This window comes from Limulus polyphemus, unplaced genomic scaffold, assembly GCF_000517525.1.
Source record: "Limulus polyphemus unplaced genomic scaffold, Limulus_polyphemus-2.1.2 Scaffold2252, whole genome shotgun sequence".
Taxonomy (NCBI): domain Eukaryota; kingdom Metazoa; phylum Arthropoda; class Merostomata; order Xiphosura; family Limulidae; genus Limulus; species Limulus polyphemus.
This window is the reverse complement of record NW_013667862.1, coordinates 150,478-169,624: the sequence shown is the minus strand read 5'-3', so window position 1 is coordinate 169,624 and position 19,147 is coordinate 150,478. Positions and strand designations below refer to the sequence as shown.

General features: G+C 38.2%; 1 protein-coding gene across 1 annotated transcript in view; it reads left to right on the top strand.

Annotated features, from left to right (window-relative positions):
- LOC106466418 (multidrug resistance-associated protein 1-like) overlaps window positions 1–19,147 on the top strand; it is a 157,213-nt gene that overhangs the window by 22,188 nt on the left and 115,878 nt on the right. The window contains exons 6-7 of the mRNA XM_022394417.1: window positions 14,091–14,158; window positions 15,026–15,157. Coding sequence (XP_022250125.1) covers window positions 14,091–14,158; window positions 15,026–15,157 — 200 coding nt within the window. The remainder of the gene's footprint in view (window positions 1–14,090; window positions 14,159–15,025; window positions 15,158–19,147) is intronic.

Here is a 19,147-nt window from a genome sequence, read left to right as displayed (position 1 = left end):
CACTGCAATGAGAGTTTGTTGTTGTCTGTAGGTAGCAGAACTAAGACCTTCTGTCTGACCTTGAAATGTCAATCCTTGGCCTTCTTGTCATAGAAGTGTTTCTTACTGCCTTGAGCTGCATATAAGCTCTCTTGAGCAAGTTGACAAGTCTCTTCCAGTCGATTTCTTACAAATGTAAGTATGTGTTTTATTACTTCTGACTCTTCTTCTCATGTCCGTAGCTCTTTCAATATTTGCATCTGACCTCATACTGTTTTGTGTGTGTGTGTGCAGTGACTCAAAAGGTGAAAATTTTATACTTGCTTGTGGGACTTCCCAATAAGCAAACAATATTGCCTGTAAGTACCTTTCCCAGAAACGTGGTATCTCTTGGCACATCTTCCTCAGCATGCTCTTTAAGACTCCATTGACTCTCTCACAAAGTCCATTACTTCTAGGGTTGTATAAAGTGGTAGAGTTGTCTAGAACTGATGAGTCTGCACACCTCTTGCATCAGTTCTGAAGTGGACTGACCCTTCTATCTCTAAGGTCTTCTTTTGGAAAGCCCATTTTGCAAAACGCTTTCAGGAAGGTTTCTGCCACTCTCTCTGTCTCCATCTTCGGCAGTGCTATGTCTTATGGATAAAATATTGCATACTCGATTACTGTCAGCACATACTGCTTGCCTTTGTCAGAAGCAGTTGCAAGTGGTCCAATAAAGTCCACAGCTACTCTGCTGAATGACTCTTGTATGAGAGGCATCTTACCCAGTGGCACCTTGGCTACATACCCTCCAGGCATTGTCCTTTGGCAGATGTCACATGACCTGCAGAATCGTGTTACCTCTTTGATGAACCCCAGCCAATGGAAATTGCTAGTGATTCTGTCTGCCATATTCTTTGCTCCTAGGTTTCCTCCTACAATCGACTCATGAGCCAACTTCATCAGTTGAGTCCAGTATTCTGTTGGTATTTTTATCTGTTTAACTTTTCCAGCATAACTGCCTTGATAGATCCCCAGTACATCACTCCCTTCCAGTTCTCTACTGTGTCAGTCCCTTCCCCCTTTATATTGTGCTTGTCTTTCACCATGGCAGTTTCTGCAGTGATAAGTCTTTCTTCTGTGCTTCCTTCAGTTCCTGCATTTCTACATTCGGGATGCTGCCTTTTGATACTTGCAGGTGCTTGATGTCTTGCTTGCCCTTCTTTTCTTGAATTCTAGTGGTGACTGTTAGAAGCTTCATCTATCTTCTTTCTCTCTGGTTCCTACAAACTTCTACTGTCTGGTATATTTCCAATCACCAAATCATAGATGGGTGCCTTCATACATATGGCCTCAAGGTTTTACACATAGTATGGAGTGTCTACTTTTATTCTTGCTATGGGAAACGTTCTCACTGTTCCATCAGTTAGCACACACATATAACATTGCCTTTCATCTGACCATCAGATACTTGTCTGGTTCTTATCCTGTGCTGCCCCCCAGTGGCACAGCAGTATGTCTGCGGACTTACAACGCTAGAATCCGGGTTTCGATACACGTGGTGGGCAGAGCACAGATATCCCATTGTGTAGCTTTGTGCTTAATTACAAATAAACAAACACTCCTGTGCTACTGCATCCGACATAGCCTTCACTTACTGGCATGTTGTGATTTGTTGCCACCTTTCGATGTTTGTCACATACTCCAATCACTACTGACACTGTTGTTCTAATACATAGATACCTCCCCTCCCACTTATAGCTATTACTCGACTGCCATGGTTTCTTCCTTTGCCCATCTAAGCATTGGTTTGATTTTTTATCACTTATTCCAGTCTTTTATACCCCATTTAATTGCCCTTAGGCGATATTTATCTCATGACACTCTCCACCTACGTCAATGCGCCCTCTATCCCGTGACTATATATACGCACCTCATTCAGATAATATTATCACTTTTTCTTGACAAAGCATCACTAATGAGTTCCCAGTGTTACATCAGTATTATCTAGTTGAATTTCGTAATAGTAATTTATAATGAATATATAAAAAATAATAATAAAAAATAAATAAATAACTTTATTCCCATTGGCAAGCCAATTTACAGCATGAATTCCCAGATTATTATTTCCAGTACAGAGGCAGATCAGGTCTCTCCTATCTCACCTCTGATATCTTGCATTGCACGACAATCTTGAGAGTGGGAGGGGGTTGAGTCTGTCAGTAATCGTATTCATAGTGACAAGGAGACATATATTCGGATTTGCAGTGGTCCTCTGGGAGGCTCTAATATGAATTGGGGGCAGTCCTCCACATCCTGGAGAGCATTTAGATTCACTTTTTCCTGTGCCTTCTTTTTAGTCCCCCTGTGGGACAATTGTGAGTTTGCGGACTCGTAGAGCTGGGGTTCGATTCCTTCGGGTAGATGCGGCAGATGGCCCTACATTGTTTTGCTCTAACAAAGCAAATTTTCCTCACAAAAGGTTGTTCCAATCAATAATAATCAACACAGTCTTTAAAGGAAAAAGAAAATAAAAAGGTCACTTTTGGATAAGCTGCCTTTAATTTGTTTTCTTCTGTTGGTTAATTGAGAATGTGATGTTTTGGGCTTTTTCAGGGTTGCTTTTGAGTCTGCTCCATTCTTGATGACTGAAAAGTCTGGGAGCAAATATTTAGTTTTGTCTCTCCATTCACGGATATTGTGGTTCATGCTGGAAGATTTACTTCTCAGTTATGTGAAAGGACAGTTATGCCTTATCCGACACATTGTCAGAACTTCGTGATTTTAACCTACCACCGCTAGGTGGAAGCATTTTCCGCCTCATAAATAATACTTATGCACCTCGAGTTTCGTGGTTCTAAGGCAGAGTTTGTAATTAACCTGAATAAAGCTGTGTCCCCTGATGAGACAGGGTAAGTCTATGGTCTTCGAACTCTAAAATCCACCCTTTTTGTTTTCCTTTCACTTCACTTTATTGGAAGACTCTCAGGATCATCAAATTCATTGATGACGAGCTGGATCCCTTGTTAGCATGTATGTTGGTTCAATTTTCGACTTATACATTCCTCCTTGTTGTTGTTGGAGTCTTGAATTTCATTTGCTCCTACATGGGGTCATAATTCCCCCTCTATTCGTGGGTCCTGACCCCGAAATCAGCCTGTTGGTACATTGGTGCCCAGCATAGACTCTGTCTATATCCAAGGGCTCCACTGCTTGGTCGGATTGCCAGTGGCATTGGTTATTATTGTATACCTTCAGGGTCTGTGGAGGCTCGGCTCCGCGAACTTCTGAACATGTGGTAACCTTAACCACAGATCCAGGTGCACTGCAGATCCTTGAGCCAGGGTTTGTCATTCAGTTCATATCTTCATCTGTATTATCCATCCAACCTGTGGGATTCCATCTTTTGCAGATCACTGGGATTTAGAACTTAGTTCTAGGGCTATCAGAGTTTGGTTGGTCTGGGGGTAGTGAGAGAGTCGTGCTAGTTCTTCTGAGGTTTTATTCTTGTCAGTTTTGGGCCTCTGCAGACAGGAGATTGTGGTCCAGTCATCAATCTTTCTCATCTATATCCATTCCTACATTATCCAAGGTTCACAAGTTACTCATTCATCACTCTAAGTTGACATTTTTGTACTGGGATTGTTGATGTTCACATTTGCTTTATTTGGCTCCTATCTGCACATTGCCATAGTGTTGGAGTCTTACTACTATCAGCATTTGTTGTGCACAGGGGTCAGGTACTACTGTTCCAGGTTTTTACCTTTGGACTTGCATTGACTTCACATGGGTTCTGCCATATTATACGAATTTTTTCATTGAATTTCACTGAGCACACAACATTCTATGAACGACTGGTTTCTGCTATCACTATCTCTTCAGTTGTTAAAACATCACCTCCTGATTCTACTTAAACAAACGATCAAGACAGGCTTCATTTTCATGGCTGAGTCATCTATCCTTGCTCTAATTCCATATGTCATCAGTCTGTTTTTTTTTATATTTTTCCTCTCGTCTCTCAGTCTGGCTCAGTTGACTCTTATCTGGCTGAACACTATGGAATAAGATGTCACACTCTTACTCATCTCTCCTTCTCCCACAGCCCAGATTGTTCTTTCTCATCTAGGAATGTGGGCATCACTCGAATCCCTTATACCTTTGGGACAAGAGCACAAGAGATCCTTTTAATGGTCTTTATGCAATCAAGTGATCATAAACATCAATTCAATTTTGAGGGGTTGTTAAGTCGGGATACTAGTACAATATGGGTTCTTCTACTGACACCTTGTCCAGAGTTCCATCTTTTCACGAAAAGCTTGCTTCATGGATGGGGTGAATAAACCAACAGTCAGGAATTCCAGGGTCTATGCAAAGACAAAGAGACTTCCCTACACAATGTTTTAATCCTTCTTGCTCTTCAACAGGCAATGAATGCCTCATGATCTGGGCTTATTAAGGGGAAAATCGTAAGGCTTCACTCTGACAATTCCATGGTGGTGTCTTGTGTTTCTCATCAAGGAAGTACTTGGTCCAGGGCTCTATGTTTTCGATTTTTGGACACTCTTTCTCGGGACCATTCCTATTTTATCATCCTACTAGCTTGCCATGGTCTACGGGTGATGCCTGTGGTAGCAGGTCAGTTGTCTCAATCCTCACTGATTCTCCTGACAGAATAGATGCTGCATCACAAGATTCTTTTGAATTGGCTCTGATTTTACAAGTTTGATTCGTGGGTTAGCCTCTCATTGGATCACCCAACTACTGGCAATTTGGTCTCCAGTACCTCATCTTCAGGCTTTGGCAATGGATGCATTCCATCAGGACAGGATAGGATTACAACTGTAGGCCTTCTCTCCCCGTCATATGTTATGCAGGGTACTACTTATGATTTGTTCTAACCCATTGCTAGGTCCTGTTGATTGCACCAGATTGGCTACTACATCCTGGTTTTTGCTTCTGCAGTACCTTCCAGAGTGTCCCCCTCTTCCACTTCATATTCAACTATATCTGTGGAGACAGCCATGATTAGCCTTGGTACACCGAGCTATCCAGAAGTTCAAGTTTGAGGCATGGAGATTATGCAGTCTTTCTCACAGCATTGGGGTTTAATTTCTAAGGTGGCCACGTATCTGTCTCAGTTTTCCTTAATCTGAGATGAACATTTATCAACGAAATTTACATGCACATCGGCAATGGTGTATTGAGAGGAGGTTGAACCTATTTTGGGCAGAAATGCCAACCATAACTCTTTTTTTTTACCAGGCTTTTCGGCAACAGTTTTTACAGTCGCCCTGTTTAAGGCAGCCTTATGGACTACCACTCAATTATTGTGACTACATAATTTTTGTTGCAATCTGTGGGTCACTGGTTCGAATCCCCATCTCACCAAACATGCTTGCCCTTTCAGTCGTGGGGGCATTATAATGTGATGGTCAATCTCACTATTCGGAGAGTAGCCCAAGAGTTGGCGTTGGATGGTGAGGACTATCTGCCTTCCCTCTAGTCTTGCACTTCAAAATTAGGGACAGCTAATACGGATAGCCCCATGTAGCTTTGCACAAAATTCAAAAACAAAAAAATTTTTGAGTCTCCAGTACTCTCTGGATTCCTGAAGTCACTTTGAGTCCTTTGTCGCAAATGACCATTTCTGTTACCTAACAGGTATATTAAAATTACAGTACAGGCTCTTTTTCAACACCTGTTTGTGCCATGTATCCCCTTTACCTGAAGGTTTATTTTTCATGTCAGCTACCCCACATACATTACTGGTTGGAGTGATTTGTGCTGTTTGTCCACAGACCACTCTCTCATTCTTTCTACATCCTCAGACCAGTTCTTCTTACCTAAGACACTGTCAGACAGGAAAGAGGTTAAAGTCCTTTTCACCTATTCACCTGATCACTGTTTCTCACTTCTATATCCAATCAGATTTTGATTGTGGTCATGTTCAGTGTGGTTCTTGAGGGTTTTGTTGCCTGCTCCAATGACTTTAAAGATGCTAGACAATGATGTTTCTTCTGGGCTCTCATTGAAGGCGAGGATTCTTCTGCGAGTCATGTCTAATCAGATTTATCACATTTCTATGTCCTTAGCAGCCTGGTCGAATTGCCCACTGGAGATCTTTGTGTGAACTCGTATGTGGACCTCCCTCAATGCTTTTATCTCACCTTATTTGCCTGATCTGGCAGTCTCTTCGTCTGAGAATTTTTGCATACCCCCTGTAGCCATCTTAACCATTTCAGCTTGATTATACATAGGGTTATGTCTTTCATTGCTACCTTTCAGAGTCCGTTAACTTATTTTCACAGGATCCCACTCTGTGGCAAGTGTTGCCCAGGCAGATGTGCTTTTATCAAACCAATTCCACTTTAGCAACCATTGTTTCCATATAATTACTACCAGTTGTAACAGGTTTTGTAGAAATGAGGTGTTCCATAAGACCACCTTGGAGCTCACCAGGTGGTATTACCATACCATGCTGGACCACCACTCATGGACTATCATGAGTAAAGCATAAGGGGATCCTGTCTGTCCCTGCCGATTATTGAATTGAATAAATTAGGGTCAGATTGCTTTTACAAATTTAGGGATCTTGGCTCACCTATTGCACTGTTTCCAGAGCACTGTTCCTCAGGACTCCCTAATGCACATTACCCCCCCCTCTCAGATTCTACTAGTGGATCTAGGGAGTCCTTACCACATTCAGTTTCCAGTCACTGAGGTGGTGGACGGAGGCTTTTTCTCCAGAGTGTTAGGGCCCAGCATGGCCAGGTGGTTAAGGCACTCGACTCGCTATCTGAGGGTCGCGGGTTCGAATCCCCGTCACACCAAACATGCTCGCCCTTTCAGCCATGGGGGCATTATAATGTGATGGTCAATCCCACCATTCGTTGGTAAAAGAGTAGCCCAAGAGTTGGCGGTGGGTGGTGATGACTAGCTGCTTTCCCTCTAGTCTTACACTGCTAAATTAGGGATGGCTAGCGCAGATAGCCCTCGTGTAGCTTTGTGCGAAATTCAAAAACAAGCAAACAAACCAGAGTGTTAGAGTGAATTCCTCCACTCTTGGAAATTAGGGCAAAGTTTGGGGCCCTCCTATCTTGGTCCATAATAGTTTCCCAGATGTCGGTAGGAGTGGCACCAGCCTACGTAGGAGCCTACTCATAATACCAGTTTAGATTTGATGCTTTGCTATCCAGTTGGGGTGTGCATGACCCTTCTGTTTGATCGATATAGATTCAATACATTATTCATGGAAGAGGGTCCATTATCTCCTCCTAATTCCGAATGTGGAGTGGTCCCATCCTGGGTCCTTGGCTGAGTACAGTTGTTCCATGCCCATCCCATAATTCCAAGGGCCAAGTGGAATATACCATGCCCACAAAGTTGGGGGAGTAAGGATGAATGTTCATAATTCCAGACCGGATGAGTTCTGTTTACTTTGGTTGAGTAAGCCATACACGATCTCATTATTCTGAGCCTGAGGTGTTGCCTTACAGGCTTCTTCAGGTGGAGGAGAAGGTTTGTCCACTTCAATGTTGCTTACTTTCTCATCATGAGTCCAGTGGCTTGGAATGCATCACTCTATGACTACAGGTTGGGATCCACTCATAAGTATATATAGATATAACATTGCAGTCTAATTGTCCTAGCCACCAACATGAGATATATGGACCAAGACCCCTTAATTCCAACCCCAGGTACTGGAACCCCGACTATCTGGTTGGAGCTGGCCTATAGTGATGATCACTCATATACAATTCCACTCACAATACAGGAATTAAGTTCAGGATGAAGAGCATACCTGTTTTAGATGTAGTGCAGTCTCCCTACTAGGGTGCCAATCTTCTATTGACACACCCATGATCTATGCAGACACTTTTTTAATGGATAAAGCCCTCCCCAGCCTCTCAATCTTCTCAATGTAGGATTCTAGCTGTAAGTGAGAGCAGAGGTATGTTTGTATTGGAAGTTAACATTTTCCTAAATTGAAAATGTATTTCCATTAATACTTACCTCCGCTGACACTCTCCCAACTAAGAGCCAGTGTTAGAGACTGGGATGGAGTCAGTCTCGAAAAAGTGATAACATTATCTTAATGAGGTGCTTATATACAGTACCAGGATATAGGGTGCATTGACATAGGTGGAGAGTGTCACGAGACAAATATCATCAAGGGCAATTAAGTGGGGAATGAAAGTCTGGAGCAAGCAAGAAAAAAATCAGACCAATGCTTAGATGGATAAAAGAAGAAACCGTGGCAGTCGAGTAATAGCTATAAGTGTGAGGGGAGGTAAGTATTATTGGAAATACATTTTTAATTTAGGAAAATGTTAACATCTATTTGCTAACTTAAGCTGACCATTAGTTATGCACTGATCAATCATGGAAGTGGCTCTTCCTTCTTGTGGTGAATATGAGGTGTTTTCAAGACTTGCACTTTCTCACAATGTGACCCATTTCATAACAAGCATAGCATCACTTTGCTTTCTGTTGAGATTTCTGCTGTTGCTTGTTGGTGATGGACTTGCACTCCTTTGAAATATGCCCTATTTATTAATAAATATAGTATCTCTTCTTCCACCTGTCTGTTAACCTCCTGTCACCTTTGGTGGACTCCTGCTTCTAGTCAACCACCACTGATTTCAACTTTAACTCATTATTCTTAGATTTGCTAGTTATACGCTCACCATGGACTTTCATATACTGTTCTTCCAGCTTAGTCATCTCGTCCAAGTCTTTTGGTGTTTTCTACCTTAGGAACAGTGACATTTCAGTTGAGTACGTTATCATGAACTGTTAACATATTAGTAGATCTGCCAGTCCTTCAAAACTATTTTCACACTTGGTTATGTCAGTCCATCTGGTGAAGTATCGCCATAGACATGCCACAAACTGAAATACAGTTTCTCCAGTGTCAGATTTGACTTCTCTGAACTTCTGATGAAAACCTTCTTTGGTAAGTTCATAGCATTTCAGCAAGGGCACTTTTAACTTGTCATAGTCCATGGCATCTTCTGGCGTCATGTCTGTGTGTATTTGTAGGTATTTTCCTGTGAGAAGTGGGCTGAGATAGACAGCCCAGTTGCTTTTGTCCCAGTTCAGACTTTGGGCAAATCTTTCATATCTTTCCAGAAAATCATCCACATCATCTTTCTGTTCATTACATTTGGGCAGCTTTGGTCAGATGTCCCTGACTCCATTGTCATTCTTGGGTCCTTCTTCTTTCTGTTTAGTGAGTTTGATGATCTCAATTTGTGCTCTTATTCTATTTCTAGTCTCTCTTCTTTCACAATTTATGTCTTATTCTCTCTCTCTCTATTTCCAGTCTCTCCTTTTCTTTTTTCAGCCCTTCTTCCTCTCTTCTCTGTATATGCTCTTCTCTCTCTAATTCTTGTTGTTGTTTGACAAACTCTAGTAGTTCATTATCTTTTAGCCCAAAATGATCATTTCTTTTTATGCATTTATCCAAATCAACCAACTTGGTTATCTAGTGTGATTGTAATCCCTACACTATTTTCACCACCACTACAGTTGTGCGTATATAGGTCTACTTCCGCTGTTGTTCACATCTTTTTCTACTGCTATTTACCACTGTATAATCCTGGCTGGCTCGCCAAATGTCAGTTTTATATATTTATAGGGCCGAATTTTTTACAGTAGGTGTCTGTGACTTGTTGGCGATAAATGTCAACACTAAACAGACAGCACACAATCCACTTGTTTAAAAATAATATATATTCAAAACAATTTTTCTCTACTCTGTTTCTTACTGCACAATCTACAATAGATTCACTTATGATACCCTGTGGGTTATTACAGTTGTATCCAGAACTTTAAATAATTGTCTCCTTTTTGTTAAAGTCCACACATGTAGGTTCAACTACTTTAGAACACCCTTTGATAAAACAAATTATTCTCCCTTATCTCTTTTATTATAATACCACTGTAAAACTCACTTTAAATATTGCCCGTTATGGCTAAATTAACAATCACACACTCTAACTTCATTTTCACTTACTTAAAATTTTTTGAGTTGTGCTCACTTGGTCACCTGTATATATATATATATATACCAATTGAGCCCTAGAACTGTTTACAAACTATGAGATGCTATGATGTAACAATACTCACTTAAGGCAACAAGAAAAATACAGAAGGTTTGAGTAATGTGAGTTATGTAATGAAAGTTGTCATAACTATCGCTTTTTAAGATAATTACTTTTAACACTCTTGATATGAAAAATAAATAATCATTAAATATTAGATCACTAAATGGACTGAATAATATCTCTTACACTAAACAGTCTTATGTATCCAACATTTCCTGTCCCTTTCTTCTTGATCTTCTTTCCACTGTTTCATTACTTCCATAACATTTTCAATCATGCTTCATGTAAATATCATCTTGAAATTCAATCTTAATTTTAAACTTAGTAATTCATGACCTCATCACTTCATTAACTCACTTTTAATATGTGACTCAAATTGTTTTCTAAAGTTTGGATGAAGTTTCAGACATTAACACTACACCCATCATTTTACAATAAACTTGATTCCAGCTAAACAAAAATACTATTTCTAGAAATGTGTGAATTGTAAATAGAGACTACAATAATATTATTACTCTTCCACACATTTTACTGACTATAATTTGTGTGAAACAAATTTTGTCACTTTCATCAATATTTCAGTTTCTTCTATATTTCTGAAATAAATAATATGTTTACTTTTATTTTACATCTAACTTTCCTAGCTAAGCAGGCATACCAAGATTTAAAGAATGTATGTGCATTAGATTATTGTACATGAGAGATGTTTTGAGTTTTGTCTTCATTATTACTCAAAGAATGGGCCCGGCATGGCCAGGTGGCTAGAGTGTTTGACTCGTAATCTGCGGGTCACAGGGTCGAATCCCCATCACACCAAATATGCTTGCCCTTTCAGCTGTGGGGGCGTTATAATGTGACAGTCAATCCCACTATTCATTGGTAAAAGAGTAGCCCAAGATTTGGCGGTGGGTGGTGATGACTAGTTGCCTTCCCTCTAGTCTTACACTGTTAAATTAGGTATGGCTAGCGCAGATAGCCCTCGTGTAGCTTTGCACGAAATTCGTAATAATAAACCTCAAAAAATGTCTTGAGTCGGTTTGAAAGTGCTGGGCAGTTGTGAGATTGAGTTCTTCCAAGATACCTTACCTCAAGTTAAATGTATAATTAATTTCTCTCTTCCGTCATCAGTTCCTTACCCTTTGTTCTCAACAATAACTTTTTGCTAGTAATGTATAAACATTCTCTTCTTCCACTTGAACTGAAAAACAAAGTATCTGAGAGCCCTCCCATCCACTTCTCATAACATAGAACCCTCCTCACTTTATGATATGTCTAAAGGTTTCAGGATTTCACTGAGCTGAAGTTTTAGTGGTACCCATAAGGCAATAATAAGTTGTTCAGTTTTGTGATCTTCTTCTAGTGTTTTTTCTTCAGATTGAACTGATTTCCTTTAGAATAACAAATAGGTCCACAAATAACAGGATATTCTAGCAATATATTTACTACAAAGTAATTCTGAGTTCTTTGAGTAACAAGAGTTTGTGAGAATGAAATAAAGAGTCTAAATACAGTTGTGTGGTATTTTCAGGTAAAACCAATTTTCTGACAAGTATCAGGTAGACAAACTTGCAAATAACAGCAGATTAAATCAAGATATAAGGGGATCATTCTGTAGTTAACAACTTGACTGGTTTTTAAATTGTGTGAAAAATAAACAGATTGGACACTTCTGAAGGACAGTGAAAACAATTTTTATCAGATAGAAGCTAAATAAAAGAAAAATTTCAAAAATATCAATTTCACGAAAGCTGGTAGAAAATATATGATATGCCTGCATATCACAGTTGTGCAAAAACAAAATGAACAGTCTTTATTTTTCACAAACACAGTGTATGTGTGTACTTGCTTGATATGACAGATGGCTGCTTTTACTGGATCTAAACTGCCTTCATTGAGGTTCTGTTCCAGACTAGTTAAACCTTACTTTTACTTAGTTAAACAGTAACATCAGACATACCCAAAGTGACTAACACTAACCACATGACTGGTTATTCAGATTGAATTATAAGGGCAGTAACCTTAAGATGCCAACTGACCTACCATAGGTGGACCCTGTTTTCATTCAATTTCCACATACAAAGTTATGTGAAAAGTACATATACACTCAAGTAACTGACAAATTTGGAAAAATTTAATATTAGAATAAGAAGGTAGAAAATGCATAGTATACTTGCATACCACACTATTATAGGTGTACATGTGCATTAAGTTTTATTTTGTTTGCAGTAAACTATTACTCGACGTAAGTTTTGGCAAATTCCTCAAAATGTGCCACTGAAGTGAACCCTATACACATTTGTATTCCAAATTATTGGGTAGATAAGTAGCATTTTTATAAGATATTCACCTATTATTGTAGTTTCTAAAGAAACTCACAATGGAATTAGTACCTAGAAAAGAAATTTTAAATTATTTTGAATGTTCAGTCAAGCATTTCTTTTGTTGTAACATCTTTTAATGTTTTTAGTATGATTATATATTTTTTCATTTTTTTATTTTTGTGCTGATTGTGCGTTAAAATTCAAGCTTTTTAATGATTAAAAGTTAGTAAAGTAAAAGTTGTCCATAAATTATTGAGCTATTTTAATAATTGAATAGCATGAGAAATACATGAGAAAAATAATTGTTGTTTGTGGAGTAATAGAAGCTAAACACCTCAGGTTTTTCATGGTCAGTGGCATCATTAGTATACTTTGGTATAGGCATTGTTCATGGCTTGAAGGATGTCCAGGTGTTAATCAGTCTTTGCCCACATACATGCCAGTATCTCTTGAGTAATCATTACAATTGCTTTTATTATTTGGGCACATAGTACTGTCATAATTTGTACTTTTGTCCCATGTAGAGAGTTGAGAATGTATATTAAAATGAATTTGAAAATGCAAATCAGCAATTCATGTTATTATCACAACTGATATAAGTTTGTTGTTTTTAAGGTGCACCTCTTCAGAGCCTGATATAGTGAAATTTTTTGTTTGTAAGTTGCAACTCTTCAGACCCTGAGATTGTTGTTTTTAAGGTATATCTCTTCAGACCCTGATATTGTTGTTTTTAAGGTATATCTCTTCAGACCCTGAGATAGTGAAGTTTGTTGTTTTAATGGTGCACCTCTTTAGACTCTAAGATAGTGCAATTTATTGTTTTAAAGGTACATGTCTTCAGTCCCAGAGAAAATGAAATTTGTTCTTTTTAAGGTACATCTCTTCAGATCCTCAGACAGTTAAGTTTGTTCTTTTTAAGGTGTTATGTATCATAACTAACATTTTGATATTGCTTGGAATTTCATAGAAGGGTATATAATAGCCCTTTTTGATGTAAAATATTCATAAATTTGAATTGTAAAGGTGTATTCAGATCAGAGATTTAGAATTTCCAAGATAGGAATATCCCTTGTTCTCATGGTAGTTGAACACAAAAAATTTTGATCAACTTGAAGCAACAGGATCATCCAGAAAGGGATTTGCATCAGGTCATAACCCAGTCACGGTAAGCAAAGTGTGTCATTTTGTAACAGGTGAAAATCAACTAACACAAAAGTCAGGTAAAAAAGCCATACATGAAGAAGAATCTGCATCTGGAAAAGCAAAAAATTCATATGTACACAAGTTGCTTCCATGACGAGATAAACCATTACAGAACTCATAAAGCTGGAGAATAAAATAATTATTCCTGCTATTCCATATGAAGATGAAGCAGTCATGTAGCTGTAAACAACACATATGAAATTCTGTACGATCTGACTGTTGAAATAAACCTGTCATATTGATTTGTAAGGACTGTAGGTATAATTATATATTTCTCAACCTGTGACAAAATTGTTCATCATTCACACTTTTAAACTATCAGAAATTAAACTTATTGATTGAAAATAATTGCAGGTTTCAAAATCATCTTTAATGCAATTCTATTTGTTAGTCGATGAGTAAAAATAAACATCAAATTTACTGTATTTCTACATTAATTTTATAGCATAGTAAAAACTTGTAATCTAAACTCTAAAGTATTTCATTCCTCATCTAGGCACAGGCAGGAGGATTTTTTCAACAAGCAACATTTTTATCAAGAGTATTTTTCATTTGGATTGAATGGTAAATGCTAGGACTAATAGTTTATGTACCTAATATTACTTAGATGTTTCTGTACATACACCTAGAAAGAGCATTATGATGTTTAAATATATTGTGCAAGTTTGTTTTCATCTGTAAGTTCCCTTTTTTAGCAAAATACTAAATCAAAAATGTCTTAATAACTCAAAACAAAAAATTATTAGTGAAACCTATATATATTTCATTTTTTTCTACTTGGTCATAAATTTTCTGCATTTTTAGGAACAAATTTAATATTTACTAGCTGCAATAATAATTTACATTATAATGCAGGTTAATAACAATAACTATATATTTTAGCTTAATTTGTACTAAGTGAAAGTAAGTTATTTTCATATGTGAACTACTTCACTTTTTGTTGTTAATCTAATTAAATTGGTGAGAAACATCACCCAGTTAAACTTTAGTAATAGTTACCACTAAGATCTGCTAGGTTATTAGTAGTTAGTTTGTCTGAAAAACGTGAACATGCTTTGATAAAAAAGGTTTGTTTGTGGTTGTAAAAATAAATAAAACTCAACCTATGGTGTTTTGACAATCTTAACATGTAAAAATCGTTTGTTGATAAATGGTGTTCAAACAATGAAAAATGCATATAAAACATAAGCACTTTAGTCACCATCTTAATATACTTTTAAATATGATTTTGCCTTTAGCGGGACTGAAATTTTTATTTCAAATTCTACTCTTGAATTGAATCTTTCATGCTTCTTCCAAATATAAGTTAGGTAGTTGTTTTTGTTTCATTACGAGTTTTTTTTGCAGCAGAATATCTTTTCAATAACTTCCAACTCACAACTTCAACTATTGCAATTTTTAAATGAAATGTTTACATAATTTCTATCACAGGCTTGTACTTGAAGGATATAGAAAGATAATAACTCTTATGGATCTGCCTGAACTAGCAAGAGAAATCCGTTCACAAGTTGCATGGTCAGTGCTGAACAATTTTTGGATTAAAGAACTGAAGAAGGCAAATATGTAAGTAGATTTAAGTTTAAATGAAGGTGAAATACAACCTGCATACTTAAAATTATTAAAACATTTTTTGCTGGACTAGCTAAGAAAAATCAGGGAATAGCTATAAAATAAATGTCTTTGATAACCGTCTTTCATAGAATTGTTATAATCATATAAGACTATTTGCAAAACATCATAAAAAGTGATTGAAAAGAATTAACATTTAAATTTCTTTTTCCAGTGAAAAGAAATGTTATTTATACATCCTTAATCTACCTAATAAAAGTTTTCAACTCCTTTCAACAATGTCTATTACAGTTGATATTAGTAAGCTAAGTACTTGGTGAAAACAATGTAATTTTTATTAAAATGATACTTACATGTATATAGAACAAAACTGTAAATAGATATTTGTTTCATATTTGCACTCTATCTTGTATTATTGAACATATACTTTAAAAGCAACATTAAAAAAATTATCTTATGTTAAATACCAAATTTGTTTTTCCATTTACAAATAATCAAATATTTTTGATATATCAGTGTATTGTATATGTATTTCAAATATATTTATATTTAATTATATATAGTTGCATTTTTCACTGAAAGGTTAAAGCACTTTAAATGATTCTGTTAAAGTTACTTAGCACAAAGATGTAAATATATGGCACTTTAAAAACAAAAGAATAGTATAAACCCAATACAATATTTTGCCTGCACTCATAAATATCTTTTCCCGACTTATACTGCTCTTTATATGTGCAAATTTTCGTTCACCACTAGCCTTGATACTCCCACCTACCCTCATGTGTATGCACATGAGACATCTGCATGCTACCATACAAATGATCATGCAGCAACCATCCACCAATAGAAATGCGACACAACTCCTGTTGTTACTTTTTACTGTTTGTTCTTTTTCAAATGCAACTTTTCTAATTTTTATGGTTTTGCAAATTCTGTTTGGAGAAAATGTCTTTTCTCTCAGTCAACTACACTGTTTATGCACTTGCAGTTCCACATGACATCTACCACTGCTGCTGTAATTACTACAGCTGATTTGCTGGCCATTTCAATGGCACTTGAGCAAGCTTTATGTGCTCAGGAAGTAATGGCTCTGGTTTGTCGGGAGTTGGCTACTTTTATCCAATCTTCTGATTTACCTGATGATTATCCTCACATACCATGCAAGAGTTTCCCTAAGCATGATGATGAAAATTTGGGCAACCTGCTTCCCCCCTCATGCCTATAATAATGCCTCACAATCTTTCTTCTCCTAGGCCTTCTTCCCAATTTGTAGACTTACTTAATTAGGTATGTTTTGTTTTATCCTTATCTCCCATTTTCTGAGGTTCACCATCGGTCATTGAGGCACCATCTTTGGTGGTTTTAGTTACTACGTTATGGGTTGAGAACCTGGAGGAGCCAGGCTCCTCAGATTTGTCTACATATGAAAGGCCTTTGCCACGGACCCTTGGGTTCTGGGGATGGTCTGAGAGAGTCTGGTGCCCTATCATCAAGCTTTTGGCCCACAACCATTTCTTGGTTCTCCCATGTTTCACCAAGGAGTCCTATTTAGCCATTCATTGAAATTTCACTCTTAGGTCGATTTGTCAGATGCACACCTATACATTCCTATAGATTCCCTGCATCCAGACATTATCTTTGTTTTGTCCATCAGATGCGTAAGTTTCAGTTATGGTCTATTCCATTTTGGATTCTCTTACGCTTCCAACATTTTTTTGTTGGGTGGTCTGGTCACTTGCCCATAATTATTCATTCTCGGGGCCTTTGTTTCTACCATTACATGGATGGCTGGCTTCTTTTAGCTTCCTCAATGGCCGACTCTACCCTTCATACCCAGTTTCTCCTAAGAAAAGCAGCTAAGGTTGATTGGTTGGTGAAGGTGAAGATGTTTTATCTCACCTCCACACATACCTACTTCATCTTTGGGTGTTGTTCAATTTCCTGCTTAGTTGGGCCCAACCTTCTCCCTTTCATTTGAGGGCTATGGAGCTTCTAGTTTGCACCCTCTCCTCTTCTCCTTTTCCAACTGTGTGAGAGGTTCTTGATCGTGCCCACGTGCATTGCCTTCAATGGGTTTTGTTGGACTAGTGGAGCCTCATTTGTCATCCCTTTGATTCCCCTCTTTTTCTTCCTCCTTCCTTAAAACTGACTTCTTTGTGGTGGAATCGAGACAACACCACTATTGGTGTTGTTCATCCTCCTTCTCAGCCAGAATGTCGCCTTTTTACAGATGTTTTTCAGAATGCTCAGGAGGTTTTGAGGCTGTGAACTTTCTCAGAGTCCTCTCTCCATATTAATCTCTTGGAGCTCCTTGCAGGTTGTCTGGCTTTGTTTTGGTTCATTTCCTTCCTAACCTTTAGGGCCAGTTGGTGATGGTGCATTCCAACAACTTTACAGTGGTCTCGTGCATCTCCAGGCAAGGGAGCACTTGATTGGAAGACCTGTTTTTTGGACATTGGACCTCCTGTATTGGGCACACAGCCAATCAAATTCTTTTGTTGGCTTGTCATATTTCGGGTGCCCTGAATCTTTTTGCAAATCATTTATCACATTCCGACAAGATTCTCCCTATGGAGTGGTCACTGGACCCACAGGTGTTTTGGGGGATCTATGCCCAGTGGGATGTTCCAGAGCTGGATGCCTTTGCAGCTTATCTGGATTCTCAACTCCCACAGTTTTTGTCTCTTGTTCCACATTTTTTGGCTGGAACAGTGGAGGCTCTCAGTATGGATTGGTTGAGTCTATACCTGTATGCCTACCCTCCAATTCATCTGTTTCCCTGGGTCCTTTCCATCATGAAGACCACTCTATGTCGGGTTCTGTTAGTGGTTCTACTGGTGTCACCTCCTCTTCCTCTCCCTCTTTCCCTCACCCTTATTTTTCAGCCCCAGTCTCTTCATTTCCACACTCAGGCTTCATGTGTGGCTTTAGTCCAGTTCCTAGCTTTGTGGGTGGACTTTCACAGCATGTGTCATCCTTGTTTTGCCATTCCATACATCCTTTTTCCATAGCAGTGTACCAAATAAAGTAGTACATGTACCATCATTGGTTCATACATGTGGTTATACTCCTTCCCATCTGATTTTTCCTCACATCACTTCCTTTCTTACCTGGCTCTTTGACACGAGCTATTTTGTGGCTTTGTCAGCCACATTATGCCTGTGTCTTTAGTTCCTATCCTATTTGTTCTGTACTTTCTACATCACCTGACCTCCTCACCCTGCCTCTCTCCTGGATTGGAACCTCAATGTCATCCTTCATGTCCTTACCCTTCCTCCTTTTGAACCTTTGTCGACCTATTCTTTATATCACCTCACCTTGAAGACTCATTTCCTCCTGTTGGCATATGAACAGGTTTGCTACTTGTTTCACAGTTTCTATATGGTCCTTTTTTCCTGAACATTTTTTCTGCCCAAAACTTTAGCTGCTTGGGAGAATAATTCTGCTCTTACACCTTTCTTTCTTCCATATCTCACCTCTATGACTGTTCCAATCATGATCACCTTCTTAGAGCTTTGGTTATGGCTCTCCATTATTATGTGGCATGCATTGATTCCTTCCATGATTCCTGCACCCAATTATTTTTCCTTGGAATCTTTTCCAGTCCCATGACCTTTCTCCCATTATGCTTATGGGTTGGTTTTGCCAGTTAATTTGTCTGGCTTATTCTCCCCCTTCTCCCAATGATTGTCGTATTTTCTGTGTATTTTCCCATCAAATTTGTCTCCTTACTATATTCATTACTGCTCATTTCCATCATCCATTAGAGGACATCATTAGCACTGGTATGTGGACCATGCCCCATACCTTTACTGCTCATTATTTTCACCATCTAACATCTTCTTCTTCTTGGTTTTGTATTTCTCCCCTCACGATTTTGTTCTCCATAATGCCTCTTTGAGTGGGTAAGTACTCCTTTTTTTCTTAATTTTATTTGCAGGTGTCTTTCTCACACAGTTGGATTCTATTCAGTGGTGAGTGTTG